Source organism: Cyanistes caeruleus, chromosome 9 (genome assembly GCF_971803275.1).
Source record: "Cyanistes caeruleus chromosome 9, bCyaCae1.hap1.1, whole genome shotgun sequence".
Taxonomy (NCBI): domain Eukaryota; kingdom Metazoa; phylum Chordata; class Aves; order Passeriformes; family Paridae; genus Cyanistes; species Cyanistes caeruleus.
Genome location: NC_141709.1, coordinates 27,875,528 through 27,898,176, shown reverse-complemented (window position 1 = coordinate 27,898,176; position 22,649 = coordinate 27,875,528). Strand labels below are relative to the sequence as shown.

The 22,649-nt window shown below is 38.9% G+C and overlaps 1 protein-coding gene across 7 annotated transcripts in view; it reads left to right on the top strand.

The window, feature by feature from the left end:
- The window catches only part of LOC111933065 (BEN domain-containing protein 5), an 887,514-nt gene that overhangs the window by 336,727 nt on the left and 528,138 nt on the right, over window positions 1-22,649 (top strand). For all 7 annotated transcript variants that reach the window (XM_086842548.1, XM_023932447.2, XM_086842546.1 and 4 more), the window contains exon 5: window positions 16,995-17,211. In XM_086842548.1, coding sequence (XP_086698674.1) covers window positions 16,995-17,211 — 217 coding nt within the window. The remainder of the gene's footprint in view (window positions 1-16,994; window positions 17,212-22,649) is intronic.

Below are 22,649 nucleotides of genomic sequence, written 5' to 3'. Positions count from 1 at the left end.
GAGGTTTGTTCTTGTCATTTCTGTGATGTGTGGCAGGAAGAGGAACTGAAAAGCCAGAAATTAGCATTCCCTCTTTCTCACCCTGCAGTTGGCTTTTGGGGCCAGGTAGAATTTACCTGCTTTTATAATCACTGTGTGGTTCTAGGACTCATTCGTTTCTGTCCATGATTTTTTTTTATGCAGAAGGGGAACATATGGTCCTAACTCCCTCACTTGTTCCGAGGAGAATGGCAAAGCAGAAAATCTAAACTGCTTCAAGTCAAAGCCTTTCATAAATTAAGGCTTTTATATTCTACCTTTTCTCTGAATGGCTCCACATTTCCCTTTCTGTGTGATGTTTTGGTGTGTTTAGTGGCTACATGTGAGCGTGGTGACATTTATGTGAAGTGAATCTATTAAATTCTTTATAATGAATAGCATGTAACTGTAAAACATATACAGTTTTCTCATTTTGCCCTCCTCTGGGAGACTACGACAACATTTTGGCAAGTAGGAGTAAACAGCTTTGTGTTGGCATGCAGTAAATTAAACTGAGTAATTAAAATCAATAGCAAAACACTAGCTAGGCAGAAAGGTCATATAACACAACAGAAAACTGTTGGGTAGCATATTGCAGGAAATCAAAATAAATTTCTGAACTTTTCATTATTCTTTACATGCCTGAAACTGGTCTTAAAAGGCTGGTGAGACACAGTGAGGTATTGGTAGAGACAGGATCATACTCTGAGATGGAATAAAATGTTTTAATACTAATATATGAGATTTTGAAGGGTAAAAGGCTGCCAGACACAGTGGAAAATAGAAGACTGGACTGAAATTTAGCTACTATAGTGTAAACTTTTGTTTGTTTCGATTGGTATTACATAGTAATGCCTGCAAGAGCTGAATTCAGGTGCTCCAGTCACTCATCTCTGTCAGAGGAGGTGTCATTTTTAAGTTTAATGCTGGTTAACTTCAATGTGGCCTAGCAATTTGGGGCATAGTCCAGGTTTTAAACTCCACATAAGGTCTTTACTCGGGTTATCAGGTTCGACTGACAGATAACAATTCTGATTTTTGCACACTGCTGTAAATCATTGTTCTTCTCTTATGCCCATGGCTTCCCAAAGGAAGTCTGTGGTGGGGTTTTGCATTTTTTTGCTGATGAAATGTGTTACGGTGGTGGAAGGAGGTGGGAGGAAATCATGAGACACGGTTCCAGGAAAAGTGGAGATGTAAGATGAGTCACTTAGAGTGTTTGCTTGGCAGGGACCAAAAAGGAATCAAAGGCACAACTAACCTGTAACAAGTGTGCTCAGTCATGAAGTGCATATGAGCTGAAGGTAAAATATCTTATGGAATGAACTGGCTGAGTTGAGAAAAGCAGAAAGCTTTAAGGCCCATCAGCTCTTCTGGCTGGATGTGTTTGCTTTTCCCAGTTCAATCTGTTGTTCTAATAGGCAATGCTACTGTGCCTTTCTTATCTCTCTTGAATTTGCCAGCTCCATTAGCTCTCTCAGGCAACTGTCAGGGAGATCGTGTCATCATTCAGGAGGTATGAAATGTTGCATTTGCAAGCCTTTCTTTAGCTCTTCATTTTTGGATTTGCAGCATTTCTCCTGCACGATTCTGAAGAGCTTTTCCTGACTGTGCAAATCCTGGGACACTGTGTGGCTGTAACAGCTCTGGGCTGATCAGGGGGTTTGGGGGGTGAATGATGAGTTAGAGCATGTTTATCCATCAGATCAGAGGCTTCAGCCAGTCAGGCACTGGAGAGACAGCTTTGAAATAAAAGCACTGGGTTATGGTCGGTGTGTGCTGCTCCTATTTATTCCTGAGGTCATTTAATTTCCCTTCTGATGTTCGTAATTTCAATTTAAGACAATACTATTTTTTTTCTAATGCTTCCATTTATATTGTCTGCTTTGAATTTAATAGTAGCAATTTTAAAATAATAACAGTGATAGGCAGTTTTTGTGCTGGCTGTCTGCAATAGCTGTGTCTTGTCACTTAAAGCCACACTGCATCCTAACAATCAAGTGCTAGGAACTGGCTGAGAGCAGCAACTGTGTAAACTGATCTGTCATTGAGTGCTGGGCTCAGATTTGGTTTTCTTGAGTTATGAAAATGCCTTGGCCTTTTAGCCCATTCCCCTGAGAGTATGATGTGTCCACAGGCTGCAGCAGCGTGGGCCAAACACAAACCAGGCATCTCCTGCTGGGAAACTCCAGATCTTGCAGCAGGAACCCTGCAGGCTCACATTATCTGCATTAGCATTGCTGTGTGGGACATGGGTTATGTCTGGTGTGAGTGCTTTAACCAGCCAGGCCCTCCTGGTTAATGGACATCAAGTTTAATGATTCTGAGACAGAGATTCATAAAGGAATATGAGCGTGATCACATCCAGTTGAAAATGCTATCAGCCATAATATCCTTTCCCCCCTAGTTCTAATCCAAGTAAATGAAGCTGAAGAACTCTTAGAGGTTTTATATTTTTATTTTTAGTGCTGTGGGGCTTAAAATAATACATACCTATTTTTTTATATGTCCAAATAGTGTATGAAACTACACAGAAATAGTTTTTGTTCTTCTGTTTTCATGTTCTGATATAGTATCTGGACTTCATTTTTTAAAGTCAGCTGTTAACTTTTAAGACCTTTCAGCATATATTTTTCCTGTGCTTGAATTTTTATAGTCAATTAATGGAATAGGAAATGGCATCTACCTTCCTGCCTCTTTATGCTAAACCCTAATTTATGAATCCTACTTAAAACTGTGGTTCACGTTCAGCAGGACTTTGTATCTGCTTAAAGCTAAGCTAATGTACAACTGTGAAAAAAAGAGACTGATGCAAAGTCTTCTACAAAGATTTCAAACCACTGGACTAAATAATAGCTATACTAAAAAAATTATTATAAATTTTATTTTTTTTAATTGATTTTTCCCCACTATTTCAGTGAAAATACTGTACATTTTATCTTCAGTATTACATGGCTAAATTTCCTAAGATGCTGGCCATAATAGTTAACACACACCTGTGTTTGGATATGTAACATCTCTGTGAATTCTGGTCCCATTTAAAGACCAGAGGGAAAATGTTTAATATGTGGTATTGCCTGGAAAAGCAACAGATAAGAAATTGTCACTCCTGCTTGAAAGCCTTTAAATATTTAAGGTTATTACAAGCTAAATTCTCACCATTTGTGTGTTTAAACTGATAGCTGTGTATATTATTTTTCAAGTACTCTTGCAAACATTTCCTACAAGTATTTTGACAAATGTCCTGTCATTCTCCTGGAAATCCACAATACATGGAGCATTTTGAAGATGATTTGCTTATAAAAGTTTTTGTATCCCATATGTTGCTTTTTCTTATTTTCTCTTATTTAAGTATAAATATTACTGCTTCTTGACATTGTTTGGAAGATTTTTAGATGCTTTATTTCAACACCTCAGCTTTATTGCAGTAAAAACTGCTGATTTTAACAAAAGTGCCAGTCCTAGAAAGCCTTTCTTGTCCAAAATGGAAGTTAGTATTTGGACCAAACCTTTAGAAATGTGAAATAGATGAGTTCCTTGGTGAAATGTAAAATAATCCCCAGAAAACTTTACAACAAATATAAATAAAATGCAATGATAGTCCCACTGGCTTTTCTGTAGGTGCTAATGTTTTGTATGCAGGGTTGTCTAACATGGTGAAGGTAATAGCAGGGTAAAAACCTGAATAAACTGAGGAACATTACTCCTGCCTCCTAATTTCATTTGGAAAACATAAAGACAAAGCTGATGGAATTGATTGTATTTTGCTTTACATAAAGTTTTCACATCCTTCCATGTATGACTTCATGGTTAAATTGTATTTTACAGCTGTTGGTGCTAATCAGTTCAGGGAATACTGAGAAACCCATCATCTTGGGTTCTTTTCTGTTTTCCTTTTTTAAATTTTATCATTGGAATCTGTGACCTAAGACTTTCTTTTAGTGTTTTCTCTGCCCACTTTTTCCTCGTCTGAAATCTAAAAACACCACATGTATTTCACAGTACCAGGAATATGTGGTGATTGGCCTGGACTAACAACTAGTGCAGCATCTGCTTAGGTTATCCCATTGATTAGGCCCTGGAAGAGCAAGCATTTGAACAATGATTTTAGGAGTAACCTCTCTGGAGCCTTAGAGCATGTGCCTAGAAATCACTGGAGGCACAGTTTTTACAGGTACATATCCGTCACTTGGACCTCAAACTGCCTGTTGTAAACCCCCACACCTCTTCCCAGAGCTTCCTGAAGATTTACGTCAGAGAATCTTCAAGGGGTGGAGAGGGAGGAGGGTCTCCTCTAGTTTGATTACATTTCCTGAGAGCACAGAAAAAAATGCTTTTTGTTGACCAGATATCAAGTTCTGCATTGCATTGGTGACCACTGGCTTGTAGACAAGCACCTTATATCCAGCTCAAACCATCCTCTCTCAGGGTACCAGCCTCTGTGCTGACCTGGGAGCAGTGTTCTCTCCCTGTGTTTTATAACAGCCTAAAGAGGAAGGAAAGTGTCTAGAACTTTGTCAGCTGCAGGAGAATGTGAAGAGTCTTTCAAGGCTAAATAAAACTTGGAGTAATTTAAAAAAGTGTATCCTACATTTCCCTTCCCCTCGCCATCATGTCTAGTTATATTGCAGAAGAGGGTAAAGGAGGTAATGCTCTTGTAGTCTAAACAAACTCAGCACGGTGAAATGGGGCAGTACTTTTAAATATGCATAAGGATTGCAGTTGCTCCATTTTGTGACACTGACTGTTCAGGTAGAGGGAAAAAAAAAAAGCAAAACAACAAACCACAGAGTTTTCCCTGAAAATGAATACTTTTTAAAGGGCTATCAAGAAAAATGATGCTGTAACTATTATTGTGAAAAATTGGAGTGGCCTGGGTGATATCACGCATACAGTTTGGAAAAACAAGATTAGTGTAACACACCATTTTTCAATTTCTCATGTCTTCAACAGCTCCAACCATTGCAGTGTCTCATTTTTTTAACTTTGTGTCTGGGATGAGAAATCCCATGTGTGCATGATGGTTTCTGACTGCCCAGTCCTCCTGCTCCCAGCTTTTTTCCCTCTGCTCACACGTTTCCACGTGTGCTGTAAGTAAGGAGGGACCAAGAGAGCAGGACACTTACTCTCCTAAATCAATACAACTCTGAGGGTCAGCAGCTAGGAAAGTTTGAAAAGAGGGAAGGAGGGAATTGTCTTTTATTTCCCCTGCAGTCTGAAGTTAGCACCTTTGCATTGGGTTCATCTCTGTTACCTGGGGAAAAAAGCCTGCTTAGGTTATTTCTGAACCAGAATCAGCCAGCAAAAAAACCAATGTGAATACGACAGAAATGAATTCAAGTAGCAAGAAAATCTTGGAAATTTTTTCCCCCTCACTAAAATAAGGATTTTATTCTCTAGGTGGCCATCTAGGTGGTGTTTTTCCCTAGAGCTGGGCTCAGAGGGGAGAGGGATCGAGGTCAGCATGTGTTGGAGTAAGGAGGCCCATGGTGTTTGCAAAGCAGCAGCTCTTGGTCTGAGAACCTCTGAACTGTGAGCCAGAGTATTGAAGCCCTGTTTCATTCATTTTTGTCATTCAAGAAAAAGGGCTTGCCATGTTTGTTGTTTCCTTCTGAGTGGGAAAACCGAGGCTTTTCCTTCCCTTTTGTTTTTTTTCTCTGCCGTGTGTTTAATGCAATGGCTCGGAATGCTGTCTCCAGAAGGGATAACTGAAGGACACAAAAGGCAGGGCTGCCCAGCACATTGTGTGCTTAGCCCAGAAAATGCAGTTTGGCCATTGCTAACAGGCCACAAGCTGGCACAGGGGATAAATGGGAGACCTACAGCCTCTCCTTGTAGCAGAGAAATGCAAGCACCCTTGGAGATGGGTACTCTGCAACACTCTCAAGAGCAGGAGGATGTCATAAAGTAGTTTTTCAATGGAGGGAGGTGAAAGGAGGGAATTTGAAGGAGTTTATGGAGGAGCATGGAGAATAAAATTTGTGTACATGCAAGATGTGTAGCCTGGGGAAGAAATAAAAACTTTGCGATGCTGAATTTAAATTATTTTGCTCTCAAATTGTCACGTCTTGTACATGTTTTAAAATTATGTGTTTTCACGCAAAGAAATCAGGTGGTTCTGCAGCATAAATCAGTCTTTATAGCAAACAAGGAGGTACCTGCTCTTTTCTGGGAATAAAGATGAGGCACTATCAGAGATTGAGAAGATGGAGCAAATTGATTAATTAAAAAGTAGTAAATCATCAGTCCCACATGATTTATGTATAAAAGAATTCTGAGGAAGATTAGGAATGAATTAGCTGAACTCCTAACAAAGATATGCACTCTCATTAAAACCAAGCTCTTTTCCAGAGGGTTGGCAAGTATCTGGGGTTTATCCTATATTTAGACCAGTAAGCATTACATCTGCACATTGCAAATGGTCGAAACAGGAATTTAAAAGGGAATAATAAAACACCTGGAAGATCATGATGTGAGAGACTAATGAGAAGAGGTTCAGCAAAGGAAAACCATGTCTCTCACTACATTGCTTAGAACTCTGTGAATGTGCCCATAAAAAGGAATTAGAATGATCATCCTGGATCAGACCAAAATTCCCTCTAGCCCAGCATCCTGCTTCTGTCAGTGTCCTGTCACAGCCACACAGGAAAGAGAGAGGAATAAAAAGAATTAGATAACCCTTTTCCCCTGGACTTGATTGACAGCAACAAAGGCCATGTCTGTATTTAAGGGGGTCATCTGCTGACACACTGACATCATCCCTTTCCCAGAAACCAGTCCTGAACTCACTGGTGCTCAGAGAGAGAATTTCCCCCACTCACAGAAAAGAATTGGGTGGTAAAATAAACAATATTTTCCTGAAAGGGATCAAAGAGAGCTCTGGCAGGCTGGATGTTCAGAGTAGCAATAACCTGTTCCTGAGGTATAACTGTACCAGTAGCATTTTTGTCTAGTGAGGCCACTGGGTTATTTTGTTTGCTGCTCTTCACTCCCCCAGCCAAACATTTCCTTGCAGGCCACACTCAGTGCTTGTGCTGGCCTCAGCTGTGGGTGCTCTGCAGTCCATGGTGCTCTCACTCACTCTTCCATCAGCTCCCACCCCTCTGCTGACTCCTTTTGTAGTTTCAACCCTTGGAAAAGCAAGCACTGTGCTGAGAACCAGGCACAGGCTCTCAGTTCTTAAGAGAGGCTTAAACAGCTTTTGGAGCTGGCATGTCTTGCAGAAGGCTTTAAGCCAAATCTCCTTTTTATCCCCCCCTTTTTTTGTTTGTTTATTTGTTTGTTTGTTTTGTTTTTGTTTTATTTAAGGGGTAACCTTTGTACTTTGGTCCTATATACTCTTCCTGGATTGGCTCACATGGACAGTTGGTTAACATGGGCTTTTCTACATTTTCTCCTTGTGATGAATTAACTCCCATTGTAGCAGAAAAAATATGATTTTACTAAGATGTAGAGTCGCAATGTGTGCCAAAGAAAGGTGTTGCTGGCTTTCTCACCAGCCTTGCCAGTTTATCTCCCTTCAATTCCATTGGATGCCAAGGTGCACTTTCCCCCTGGGAATTCCTGGGAATGTTTCCTCACCTTTGGGTTTCAGCTCCCAGGCTTAGGAGACGAGCAGCCTGACATAATGTATTTTGACTTTTTAAAAGCATGTGACAAAGTCTGTCACAAGACACTGCTGCAAAGGCTAAGTAGTCACATATGGTGACAGGGCAAGCATCCCCATACATCAAACCCGACAAGGAAACAAAAAGGCAGAGGGCTAAGTGGTCAGTTTTCATCCCAGTAAAAGGCCAGCAGCTGTGTTCCTTAAAGTTAGCTATCAGGTCACATGCTAAATATCTTTATTAATGATCTTGGGAAAGAGAGGTGAAGGATTAGGTGGTAACATTTACAAATGATGTGTAATTACTTCAGTAATTTAAGCCTGTAGCACACTGTTGCAAACTTCTGGGTGATCTAGGGAGAAGGTTCATTCCTGATAAATGGGAAGCTAGTCTGTGGAGGAAACCACACAAAAACGTTATCCTCTGACCAAAGGGAAAACCCTGAACACTGCTGTTGGCAGTTCCACAGCAGAAGTCATTTGAGATGCTGTTATGGTAGAAAAAGTGAACAAGGTGCTAGAAGGCGTAAGAAATGGGGCATTAAAAATGGATTACTGAACTCGGTCGTCATTGTGTGTAGACAGATGAGAGGATAAAGCAAAATATTATGGGGAAGTTTCCCCAGCTAACAAAGTCTGATCCACGATGACAATTTCCTGTTTTCTTTTGTCTTTATCCTGCTCATACATCATCTACTACCAGAGATTTGCTGATCTTTATCAGGAATAATATAGTTTGGGAAGGCAAAGGCTTCCAGAGGGCTTGAGATCTTGCTAAGGACAGTTCAGTATCAACCAAGCTAAAAAATCTCTTTCCTGTCTGTTCTCCTTCCTTTGGTAGTTACTTAAAATTCCCATCTAAATGACATAAATTAAAAATCTCAACTTTGTATTTACACTATTGAAAACATCAACATTTTAAACATGGGTTCAGAATTCATATGTTAGTGAAAAGAAGCTTCTTCAAGTTGGGGCTCTTATGAGACTTATAAATTATTCTTGCATAGAGAAGTCACCTGAGACTAACCTAAATGAAGTTAACATAGATTTTAAAAATTATTCTTGCAGAAGAACAGGGAGTGGTGGGAATAGATGAACAGATGGGAAAGGGAGAAGAGGAGACTGAAGAAAAGGCTAATTAGGTAATTGAGGCTAAGAGGCTATTAGAGCTGACCCAGTGGTCTACTGGTGGTGCAGTTCAGGGACTTGAATTTGGGATTGAGGTTGGTCCCTCAATCCCAGGCCAGCACATGCTCCAAACATCATAAGGGCTCAGTTTCACAGCCTGCATCACCCTGTAAGTATATGTTTTCCAGTCAACATAATCTGGAGGGATTTTATGTCAGATTATAGTGGAGACAGGAAATAATTATGGAGTAAAATGCTGAATTTGGTCATGAAGATGTTAAATTATTATGCTAATTGATAAATTGTTTGGTGAAATTCTTTGGAATTCATTTGAATCTTCTGTTGAAAAAAAAAAAAAAATTGACATAAATATATTTTGAAGAGACTCTTAATAAGAATTAACTATTTCACACCAAGCAGCCTTTTCTAAAATTTGTCCAGGCCATGATTCTCTCAGGCATGATTCTTCTTTCCAGAAATAGTAGACAAAGCAAAGGCCTGAAATGGCATTTATTTCAAGTCATTCCATTACTTTGTTCCTGGCCAATTTGTAGCTGGTGTGGTCGTGTTGTGCCAGTCTTGTTCCCTTCTCTCTGTCTCCTGACCTACCTTCTATTCCAATGCAGTCAGTGACACACATTCTTCTGAATTTTATCTGCTTATTTCCTCCCTGATGTCAGAATATTCAAAGAGTCTTCTGAAGTTGTCAGGAGAGTTGCTCTTTTATGGCCAGAGAGTCTGGTATGGGTCAAAGCCAGGACAGGCCTTGTGCTGAGGTGGAACATTTCTTGTCCTCACCTTCTTCTGCTACAACTTTATTTATGCTGACTTTAATCTTTTAAATTTTCCCACTTATTTACAGCATTTTTTGGCTACTCTTCCTCAGTTTCTTCAAAATCCTTTTGTTTTTCTTTTCCCCACTGCAAACTTTGGGACTACAGTGGTGTGTCACTCCTTAACTTCCCTCGTTCCTTACCTTTTACTCAGTGATTCTCATGACAAATTCTTGTGTGCCAATTAAAGTATTTTAAAATTTTATTTTTAATCTGTATTTGTTTTTTTTTTCTCCTGGTAGCTGCATTTCAGGACATCAATTCTGGACCCTGCATCCTTCTCTTGTACTCATGATATCTTCAGAGGATCACAACACATGTATGGCTAACTAGTATTTTTTGGGGAAAGTTGGCTTTTCTCCTCCTCTTTATTTTTTGTCATTTACAAACACTGCATAGAGACATTTCTATTGAAACAATCCATGGCTGGAATACCTGTGGTCAGTAGGCAAATCACATTTTGACAGAAGAAAAAAATCAGCACCATTCATTATCCCTGCAGTTTAAAAGAGAGTTTCTGTGGAATAATTGCAGTATTGGAACTGCTGCTTCAGAGGAAAGTCCCTGCAGTTTAAGATTTAACAACTGGACAGAATAAACAAAAGATGGAGGGGGTTGTATAGCTTTGGCTCTGAGGGTAGGCAGGAGGGAGGAAGAAGGGGAATTGGCTGCTTGTCCACTGGAAATCCCACTTGTACCTGCTGCTGGCAGAAGATTTTGGATTTTGCTATCAGCTGAGAGTGGCTCTCAGACATATTAAAGTGTTTTGTCAGAAGAGTGATAAATTTTGACCTTTGTAGACAAATTTCATGTTTAGGGGAGATAGACAAGTGAGAAGTAATAGAAGTAATAGTAATAGTAATGGTAATTGAATGAAACCTCCCTCACAAAACCAAATTGATGTTTGAAGAAGCTGAAACAATACTTTTCTCCATTTGAGGGATTGAGTGTTGCCCTATCTCATATGAAGTTCCTTAAAATTAATTGAGTCATTTAAAAAATTATTTCTTGCCAGTTTATGCTTTATCAGCCCTCCCTTTCATTCTCCTAATTCTGGCAAACTGAAGGATGGTGACTTCATTTCTGCCATCAGAACCTGGGGACAGGTTTTCAGTATTGCTTCATATCTTACAATCATGACCCTTCCCTGCTTCTTCCCCCTGCTTCCCACATGGTGCAGCCTTTCCCCACCATTTCTTGACACTCTTAAGAATAATGACTTCCACTGATTCCTTTCATTTTTAGGTAGAAAAGGTTTATTTGTGTTTTTGTTGTTGTAGGAACCACAAGACTGGCCTGCTGGGCCACATTTGTGTAAGGTATTCTGCAAACAGAGGACCAAGGATATTTCCCACTGCAATGTTTTTGTTTCTCTTCACCACAGAGTTTTCCTTGTCAGAACACTGCACTGTGTTGAAGACACAGTTTGGATAAAAACCTTTCTTAGCAAACTCCTCCTGAATGCATCCAAAGTATAAAATCTGGGAAATCATTCTCATGGGATCTGCTCACAAAAATCTGATTCGAGGTTTAGGCTTCCAAGTAGTAAAAAAGGAGTAATATATATTCAGTATATTCTGTTATCTAGGCAGCAGCTAATGAGACTGATTCATATGACGTGCTGGTCTCATAAAAATAAAGAATCTTGACTAGCACTGATACAGGTACCCAACACCATGTTTGTTATAAACATTTAACATGCTAGCTCCCTCTCTCAAAAAAAAATAAAAATAAAGCCTCAGTGGATGAATGGAATTTTTTTTGAGGAAAAAAAAAGGTTAAAAATGCAGTGTTTTCTCCTTGAAGTTGTAAAGAATGAAAAGACTTTACAAGCAATCTTTGTACAGTTCATTATTATTTGAATTCCATAACAGTTTTGATAGAGATTGCTTAATTGTTTCAATTAAAAAATGAAAGCTGGAAGCTTAATGTGTAGGGTTTCTGATTTTTATGAAATTGAATCACATAATATTTTGATTTTTATGCTCAAGAAGAAGAAATCAGGTACTGTTAGAAGTAGAAAACCTTGAGGTCTTAAGTTATGAAAATATTTGGGGAACATTGTAATACACAGGAGAAAGAATAAAAGCAGGACTTGTTTTGCAATTTCTGAAACTGAGTTAGCTGTGCCAAAACCCATTCAGCTGTCTGCAAAAAATATTTAACACCATCTGACATATTCACTGTCACTCCATGCTCTGTGAATCAAATATAAAATTATGTGCAAGAAAAAAACTCCTACAAACTTATTGTGTCACAAGTAAGCTAAGAATTTTGAAGATGGTCAGCTCCACTTGTCAACAAGAATAAGCAAGAAGAAAAATAATGGCTTAGACTAAGAGAGAAAGAAGTCAGGAAGGCCTTCAGTTGGAAAGGGCTGCCTCCCAGAAGAGGAGTTTGCAGCACATGATTTACATCCTTAGATTTTGTCCAGAGTCGGTTGGATTTCTTGCAGTTAATAACTGGGGACATCCAGCTTTAGGAGTAAAATTTGAGCACTCAGAAAGAGCCAAATCTAGTATTTAGGACATCAGTAAATACCTGGAGGTTATTTTTCAAAGTTGAATCAGAATCAGGGTTTGGGTCAGTGTAATTTTGTTTGAGATTGTGACTCAGGCCCACCCCTTTGAGTTCTATAGGCAGGTCTGGGAATTTGTAAATTTGTTAAGTAGTATCCCTAGCTGTGCAAATGGATGGCAATTAAAAATGATCACCACAGTGTGTCACCACAGCTAACACTGCACCACAACTTGAGCATTTCTCTCTACAAGTCAGATCCCGTAATTTTTCTTTTGGCCATCGATTTTTTTACAGCACCTGCAGCTTTTTGTTTTTCCTCCAAAGATCATCATTTTACTTTGAAGTCTGCTGACTGTGATATGTCTAACCCGATCCTGTGGAGGCAAGGAACTGAATAATTACTTTATGAGTGCCATGTTAAAAGCAGTCCAAAGACTATTTATGCTGCTCATTAAAGTCATTGGGAATTTGGCTGGGCCAGAGCTCCCTGCTTTGGTCATGCAATAGGGAGAGGAAAGCGTTCCAAAAATTGTTATTTTGTAATTACTTCTGCTGTGGTGCCACAAGAGGGTTTGATTAGCACCCTTCTATATTTAAAACTCAGATGCCACAAAGCAGTACCACCAATACCCCCGGTGTTTGTCCTCCAAAGCATCGATTAACTCCAAATTTTCAAATGGAAATAAGCAGAAAGTAGCAGAAAATAAAAAAAAAAAAAAAAAAGAAAAAATAAAGGAAAAAAAATATAGATAATAAAGTTTGATTTTAAAGTCAAAATTCTTAGAGTTGAAGTTAAAATGTTCAAATTAGAAGTATAGTTAGGATAAAGGTTTTGAAGTTCTGAATTATACCCCTTACTGCTTCTTGTAGTACAAAGGAGGAAAATCTTGGGGACTCTAAAGTCAAGAGGTTTTTGATACCAGATAAAAGACTAGAATTTTAATTTTTATTTTTTGTACACTTACAAATTTGGTCCTATTGCACACTACCAAAACAGAACAAATGTCCTGACTCCAGTCTGCAGTGCAGCAAACAGACAGGAACTGGTGAGCACATTGGAGCACTGATCCACTGGGATGGGAATGCTGCCCTGTCAGATCGGAGGAGAAGACACTCAAAGGCTCAAAAATTTGGCAGTGGACTACTAGCATCAAAATAGAGAGAAACTCTCCATTTCTGTGTTCTTTCTTCCTGGGACAGAAAGTTTTGTGTTTAAGACTAGGCATTCTGAATTTGTGTCACACTGATGTATAATATCAAGCTTCATTTCTTTAAAAGCATCTAGAAAACAGAGTGGAAATTAGTTGTTTTGCATTATTCCCTGTGGCTGTATTTGGAATGGAGGTGGCTCTCCTTTAAATTGAGGAGCTCAGAGGTGTGGGCAGGTGTGTATCAATTAGCAGGATGCATTGCTGAGTGTGAGCTGCCTGGAAATGCAAAGGGGCAAATCAGAGCATTGAGGTTTCCACCATCATTTTGCCTTCCTGCCTCTCACTACAAATCAGCTTCATTGTGACTCACAGCGTAAGAAGTTGGTGCATTTCTGCAGATGCGTGATAAGATATTTTTCTTTAGTAAGAAATGCAGTTAGACTCTGCATTCTGAATCTGTTCCTGCCAGGCCCTAGATGCATTAGTATTCCACTGGCAGCTGCCTGTAGGTAGGAATATTGTTTTTGTCCATAACCAGAGGGAACAATCAGACTAAGCCGTTCCCCAGCTATAAACCAGCCAAAGTAATTGGGTTTAATTTTAATTTTTGTAATAGCTTTAAATTAATAGGAGCAGCTGCTGCCACAGTGTGTGGGTGTCCTTTTCCAGAAGGCATAGAACAAAAAAGGGAAAGAGTAAACAATAGTGTGTCTAGGACACAAAGGTTAATTCAAGAACTGAGCAATGTCTTTTCGTTATCAAAAACTCAGTTGGTGATATCTAGCACTTTGTCTCTTTTCTTTCCTTTTCTTTCCCTTTTTTCTTTTCTTCTTTAATTCCCTGATAAGATCTCAATCTGATTAAGCTCCTGTGTGTAAAGATGTGTTGTTGGTATCTAAACGCTAACTCTCTTTCTCTATATGACTCACAAATAGATTAGCAGTGACAAAGTGCTAGGAGAGATAAAAATAGATTAGCAGTGACAGGAGTACTATTATAATTATTTTTGGAAGATATGGTTTGAATTAAGAGTTTGGGCACTTTTTGCCCTGAGAGGGTGAATTTAAACCTAGGAACCGAGGATGGTTTCTGCTGTTGTGTCAGACACCAGATAGTGAAATGTCAATACCAGATGTCCTAGACATCAAGATTAGCCATAATAGCCAAATGCAGCCATAAAGTGATGTGTCAAAGTGGATAATAAAACAGATGCTTAGCTTTTATAATGAAGGGGAAAGGGAATGAAATATCAAAAGTGCCTTTAATACATTAACAAAGTTGTCTTCAACTTGCTTAAAAGTAGAAGTTATTGAACTAAGGAGAACTATGTGTCATTTAAACATTACCTCTCAGCAGATGAATTTCAATTAGCATTAGCCTTTCTAAAATCCTGAATTTCCTCCTATTGGTCTCATTTTACATGAAATTTTTATAGCACAAAGTGAGGCTTGTCCTTTATTATTTTTCCCATGCTAATTTGGAAACAAATAAAGTTCAACAACTCAGCAACATACTGTTTAAACTTGCATTACGGTTTGAGGACTGGGAGCTGGAATACATTTACCCACTGCCATATCATCTGCTTGATTTGAGATCAAATGAGGGATGTCCTATAGCACTCCAGAGTAAGGGCAAATGATAGAAATATGTTAAGATACTGAAGAAAACTATTAGGTAAGAGTGCTGCATGCAGATGGCTGGTGGCATTTTATCCCTACTGATACTTGTTTTAAAAAAATAAAAGCTTTGTTTTTCTGTCTTTTATATTAGTGTGTTAAATATGATTTCCAGATCTTTGCCATGAGCAAGTGTCTTATTTAACAACAAAAAAAATCATCAAATCATAGATTTCATCGGTTTGGAAAATATCTTTTAGTATCTTTGAGTCCAACTGTTATCCTGGCACTGCCAGTGCTGCCCCTAAAACACATCCCCAGGTGCCACATCTACACATCCTTTAAATACCTTCAGGAATGGTGACTCCACCACATGGCTGGACAGCCTCTTCCAGCACTGACAGCCCTTTCACTGAAGAAATATTTCTTAAACCAACCTAAATTTGAGGTGTGGCCTCAGCAGTGCAGGCACAGACGGGCACTCACTGCCCTGCTCCTGCTGCCACGCTCTGGCTGCCACAAGCCAGGTGCCATCCTGCCCACCTGGGCACAGCTGCCTCCTGCTCAGCCACAAAGGTGAAGGAAGTTATTGAGGCCCTGAGTGCTCAAGAAGCAGGGCATTAAAGAGGGCAGATAAATTCTTTTTCTGAGTGTAATTAAAAGAATCATTGGTTTTTTATTTTACTTTCTCAAGAAGATCTCAATTCCTGTCCATTTCTCTTTGTAGATCCTGAGTCTTGCTCAGGTCAGACTTGTTAACTGCTGCTAATTGGCAAACATGTACCTGTGTATAATGAAAGGGTTTTGTCCTCTAATTCATATTAACAGTGAGAGGCCAAAACTGAGGCTCTGCAGCTGACCAGCTTCTCGGACTGATTGCATTGAGGCACATTACTGGTGCTATGTCTGTAAATCTTGTTATGTTCTTCCCTCACCATGATCCCAGTTTAGCTGAGGTCTGCTTCAATCATTAGATGAGACCTGTTTATAAGGTTGTGTAATTGAATCAGGTAGAGTCTGCAGGACCATGGCATTTTGTTGCCAAACATGAGTGGTAAGTTACTTACATCAAATTACAAGTGCATGGCATGATTGGAGACTATTCCTGTCTGAATGAAGAAATTCCACCTAAGAAATGAACAAAGCATACAAAACAGAAATAGTGAACATCTTTCATCCACAGAATAAGTTTTTGCTCCTCTGAAATATTACTTATTTCTCTTGAAAAGTAACAAAATGGAGTTGTATGAGAGATTGCAGACAGATATTGTTATTCCTCAAAGAGATACCACCTTGATAACAATGACATAAATGTCTTTATTATAATTATTTAGCATCATGTATATTCATTTCTATCTTGTCAGATAAACGAGAAATGTTGAGGGGGGCAGCAGTCCAATTTGAAATGGGAACAAACGCTCTTTTCTCCTTTGCCTTCTATTTTAAGACCTGGTTATTTCCCATACCTGAAGTTTTCTGTGTGATTTTTAGATTGACTGTTTATTTTTTAACCTCAAGAATTTATCTTTTGTTCCATTCATTGGCTAGATGTTGATATGTATCCTGACTATCATGGATAAATATATCTATATCTATCTGTATATATATATATGTATCTATCTATTAAGATGTTCTGAATTTCACTAACAGTTTTTTCAGTGTTGCCTTATACTGACATTCCTTCTTCATTAGTTGTTGGTCATCTCTGTGCTGGTGAATTGAACCTGTAGGAAAGGCTGCAGGTTTGTCTGGGGCTGGTGTTTGAGTTATGAGTGGTGTGGGGTTGCAGCAGCCTGATAATGAAGCAGAGGATATTTGGACACCTTTTGTGTGTGGTGTTTCACTTTGTGGGATGGTTTTCCCTGGTTGTATGATGCTCTCCCTGCTGTGGTGACAATGCCAGCTTGGGCACCCAGGCAGGGCTGCAGTCCCTGTGGTGACAGTGGCTGTCACAAGTGCTCCCAAAACCAGGATCTTCTCACCAGCTCCTGGACTGTTCGAGCTGTTCCACTCATTTACCTGGGAGGAAATCTGACTCCCACACGGCCCTTTCAGTTGATTTCTTGTGTCTATGTAGGTACACACCAATTACTCCATCTCCATGCATGTGTTTGTTTCTCAGGCAAAGAATCCCCTCCAAAAACGTGTATTACTACCGCTGCCCAGACCACAGGAAGAACTACGTCATGTCCTTCGCTTTTTGCTTCGACCGAGAGGACGACACTTACCAGTTTGCCTACTGCTACCCCTACACCTACACTCGCCTTCAGCACTACCTGGACAACCTCCAGAGGAGGAACATGGACTACTTCTGCAGGGAACTGCTGGGGCTCAGCGTGGTAAGTACCAGGCACTTGTGCCAGCCAGCAGGCTTCATTATGGATGTCTACCTTTCAATGTTTCCAGAGTATCAGTCATCATCCTCGCTAAAGTACCCACAAACATGCATTTGTTTTCTTGCTATCAGTGACACAGGAGGAAGTGTACCTGCATGGTGAAATAAAGACAAATGCTGATTTAATTTCACATTAAATATTTCCTTTGCGATAGTCAAGGCAATGCTAGATTCCTATGTAGGATCAGTTCACCTCTAAACACATTACAAGATGAAACTGAAGCAGCTCTATTGAAGAAATGTGATTTTTAGAGTACTCTAACCATTTGTCTTTCTGGAAGAGCTTTTCTGTTCAGAAAGAAATATGGGGTTTTTGACCCAGAAGATAACTTTTCTTGATAAGATAATGCAAACCATACACAAAGCAACTATTTTATTTTCTCTTAAAAATTTGTGCTTTGGTGATTTGCAATTAGAAGGGATTTTGTGGTCTCTGGATAGATCCTAATGGCCACATAAAATGAAGTGTCACAGTTCTTCTGGAGCAGGAAGGAGGGTTAATGGTAAGGGTGAACTTCTGCTCACTTTGCTATAATCTTCTTCTGAAATGTTGCCTGTCCAGGGGATTTGGCAAGCATGACTCAGCCACTCCCATGACAACTCAGAAATCTTCAGATTAAAAAATAATAGCTCAAATCTCTTTTTCTTTTCTTTTTTTTTTTTTTTCTTTTTTTTTTTTTTTTTAAACTTTTGCTTTTTCAGGCTTTATAATGCACTTGTACCACACTCTTAATCTTTTCTCAGAGATTCGATTTGGTCTAAACTTGTAGCGTGTGTTTCAGAATCAGAAAGCTGTGGAGGTTGCTGATCCCAGCAGTAGGGGCTTTGAAAAGAAACCCAGCATATATTGTGAAAATCAAAATTAAATAATAAGTATACCCTGCATTGAAACAAATAAAAAGGCTTCCATCATTAAAGCAGGCCATTGAGATTCCTATGGTGGCATAAAACTTGGAGGAAAAAAATAACTTACAGACAAGAGTAAAAACTGGATCAACAAAAGAAGTCATTTTTTAACCCCTTTTTGTAGGTTAAATACAGTTCTTGTTCTAAAGATGACTATTGCATATCCATGAACTGGCATTAATTATTAATCATTCCAATTAGGGGGACAAACAATTATAAGGGAAAGGGGTATTAAAAAATAGAAAAGTAAAATCTGCAGAGGCTGGCTGGAAAGAGCACTATCATCTTAATGTGTGTAGGGCTTTAATTATTAATCTTAGAGGACAGAGCTGTCATTAATTCTATAATGAAACTGAATTTGTTTCCTTTCACTCTGAAACTAGTGTATAAACAGTCACATTTGCATATTCATCAAACCTCTGATCTGACTGATTAAAACACAGAGATAGAAGGATTTGTCTTTTATCTGCATTTTGACAGACAGAGCTATACTCTTAAATCTTGTTAACATTGTGTTACCAGTAGTTGCTAAATATTATTTTTCATATTTCAGCACACTAAACAAACAGATGCCACTCAAAACGTGGCAGGAAATGTGCTGTGTATAAGTCCTGCTTTTATATCTATATGTACACACACAGTATGTTTTGCAGAAATTGATATGGTAACATTTTGCAGCTCACCAAGCTGTATAAAAAAGCTTCTGAATCAGGCTCATGCTGTAATCTTTGTGAGCAACATTACAATCTCAGAGCATTTCTGGCTTTTCTCCACACACAACTGTCCTAGAACAGCTTGGTAATTTAATGTCTTTGCTGAGCTTGAATAGACAATTTCCATAAGTTCTCTGCGAGTTAAATATTTTAACATAGAGCTTTGTTGCTATCATACATCTTTAAATGGTGAAAAACAGGATCCTTCATTCTTCACTGCACAGTGCTTCATAAAAGCAGAAGCTGGCTGTACTTTGGAGAATTGCGTGCCATATAGGATAGATTTAGAGCTAAGAAAGTGAGCTCTGTCCCTGCCCTGGCCCCTTATGTAAGATAAGAGGAATCAGATTGGCATAAAGAGGCCCTTAGAAGCTCTATTCCTGGCCAAGGGACGATACCCCTGGTAGCACATGGTGAAAGGTACTTTAAAGATGCCGTCTGAGGACAAAGTCTGGAGTCCTCATGCTGGGCACAGGGCTGAGGAGGGATAACCTGGGGTGGGGGAAGGCTGCAGCACATCTGTCCAGCTGCCATCTGGGTGCTGGTCCCCTCGGGGTCGTTCCAGGGGGATTTTACAGCCCCCTGCTGTAAACCAAACCAGCCTGTGATTGTGAGGATGGGAAGTGTTGGAAACAATTTCACTTCTCCTGGATTATGTGGTTTTGAGCTGTGTCTCTTGGAGACGGCAGAATCTCACCACAGATCTTAGGAGTTGTTTTGGTTTTTTGTTTTTTTCCCTTTGTTGTGGAAAAGTTAAACTCAAGTCACAAGTAGCCATGCCTAGAGGATTGCTCCTGGAGGCTCTCTGAGTGCACATTTTGCTGCATATAATGTTTTCAAGGCAATCTAATTTCTAATCTAATTTCATATCTTCGCTAAAGAAAGTACTCTGCCTCTGTTAACTCCTGAAATACTATCACTAATTCTATGAATATTGAAAGTGAAATATCAGTATGGGACATGTAATTGTCATTAGGATGCAGAATGACAAAATGGTTCAGAGCCAAATGGCAAAGTTTCCCATTCCCATTTAAATGGATAACTTAGCTGTACTACTATTTATGACCTTTTAATGTTTATATTCTTTACTTCAGAGAGCTATCCCACATTCTAGATGTGCCAAATGTTCTTGAAAATAGGATCTCCTGCAAGTGAGCTGAGATGGTCACCCAGGTACCATTTAAACTGCTATTTTCATTCTGCTGTTATTGGCCTTGGGTAACTTCAGATTTTCTTTGGTTTTCCCCAACAGATCAGAAGTTCAAAACCTGTGAGCACTTTTTTAAATTTTGGAATTACTTTTTTGCATATTATCAATGTGTTTCTCCTCTCAGCAAATACTATGCAGTATTTGACTGCACAACATAATTAAAAATAATTTTTGTATTTCTGTGAAAATATAAGCACAGGCACATTTTACATTTACAGTACCTATTTTATGATACTAATTCAGTCTCATGTGCAATAGCTATGTGTGTAGCATACCGATTTTTCAGACTTGGCAAAATTTTGGAATGTGTTGTCATTTGAAGTTGGTAGTTCAAATTGCCTGTGTGTGCTTGAAGTGTGGGGACAATTGATGAGACCTGTACCTCCACCAGTATTCCACAGCCACACATAATAAATTAAATGAGTTTTGGACAGCCTGGCTCAACTCCTACAGCCCACTTTACAAATTGACACTGGCTGGGCATTATTTTCATTACTCACTCCAAAGAGAACTGGGATTCCTTTCACTCCATTAGGCAATGGTGCTTCCAAATTACACTTGAGGAGAATTGTGACTGCACATACAAACCACGAGCCTCAAAGGGACTTGCACAGTACACAGGGACTGGAATATGGAATTCTGTTAAATTAAATATTAAACACACATATTTTAAAACAAGAAGGCAATATGTCTAATGTAGGGCTCTGTAAACGAGCCGATCTCTTAAGTCAGGTATGGAACACTGAAAGACACAGACTGGGACACAGAGTGCTTCCTCCTGACTCCACACCACTTTGGGGTGTGCTTTTAATTTACATGAGTTACTCCTGGTTCCTGCTGGTACCAGAGAGAGCAGAATGATGCCCTAAGACTGTGAAACTGCACACCAGATGTCACATTGCCGGTTCGTTGATCAAATTTCCTTTATTTACTGACTAAATGACTTTGCACCCCTGTAAAAATACTTGATCTGTTCTACTGTTTTCTACTGGTCCATTTTTAACTGCTCAGTTATGAACGTTTTAAAGCATGAAACAAAGAAAATAGGCAGTTTTTCTAAGGTTAAATTTCCCATTTCTGCATTCAACTCTAGGTTATGTAATAACAGCTCAGTAAAAGAAAAGTATACTCTAGGTCTTTGAAAAAAAATAGAAGTTACAGGCTTCTGTGTGATGTAACATACCTTTAAAATCCTGTTGGTGTCAGATACTGTATTTTCCAATGGATTTGACTGTAAGTAGGTTGAAATGTCATGTAAATGTAATTTGTGGCAATTTACTTGGCCTGAAAAAGGCCATGGAAATAGTGCTTAGGAAAAGTAAATCCCCTTTCTCATTTCTCAGTAGTGTAAAAGTGCAGCTGTGTATATGTTCAGGGCACGTTCTCTTTAGTCACTGCTGTATTTTTTACTCCTATAGTACGGCTGTTCCTAAAACATTCGTAATACGGATGTCATCCCAACACTGTATGTGAGATTTTAAATGTTCCTACAGCTATTTTGTTAGCTGGATTGGATATCAGCAGAAGTAGAGTTGGACCTAAAAATAACACCACCAGCAGTTCTTTCCAAAATAAAATATGATTTATAGCATATAATAGCACAGTGTGCTGCCAGGGAAATTATATAAATAACATGAAAAATTACAGGGGACTATTCTATAGCATCAGTTTTAAGGAAAATTTCTTTGTTACAATTAAAAGGAGGTTCTGGAAGATAACCTGGCCTGAATCACAGAGTAGGAAGGATGGGTGAAATGATGTTACTGTTGAATGTTGCCACCTGTCTGTAGAATATACACAAGGGTTCATGGTAAAACCAAGAAAAACTTTGGTTTAAGTTGGCAGCAATATATAGTTTTTGAAAAAAACAAACTCAGTAAAATCATAATTTGCAGTTAATATCATGCAATATTGTTAAATGCATAAGCTGGTTATTTCTTAAATTACAGAAAGAACACTGCTCAATAAAGTAAAATAATTTCTAGAAGGATTTGCATTAACTGCTCTTTTTCTAACTATGAGTAAAAAAATCTTAACTTGTGAAGAAGGATTCAAATCTTAAGTCCACTTTGCAGCTCACATTTTATAACTACCATTCTCAGTTTAAAAAAACCTCTTAGAAAAAACTTTGGTTCTTTTTTGGTTCTTTTTTCACCAAAAAAGAACCTTTGAGCACAAAAAGTCCATTCAGGTAAGACATCATCTGAAAAAAAAGTTATGATCCATTTTGTTAAGAAAAAAACTTCCTGAAAGAAATGACAGTAAATTAATTATGTGTGGCAAAGTTAGTCTATGCAAACTGTTTCCATGCACAGGTCCCAGGCTTCGCCCTTTCATCTTGTAGCCACTCAGGAAAACCTTTGGAAAGTCAGTGACCTTTCTGAAGTTTTCACTGGACTTTTTGTAGCTGTTCAGGTTGGCCTTTTGCTTCATGGCTCTTCCCATTTCCAAGTCAGACTCTTCATCTCACCTTTACTCCACACTTGTCCTTCATCTGGCTTGCCCTTTCTTTGCCTCAAATCTAACCTTCCCTTTTCTTTCCATTTAGTTTAT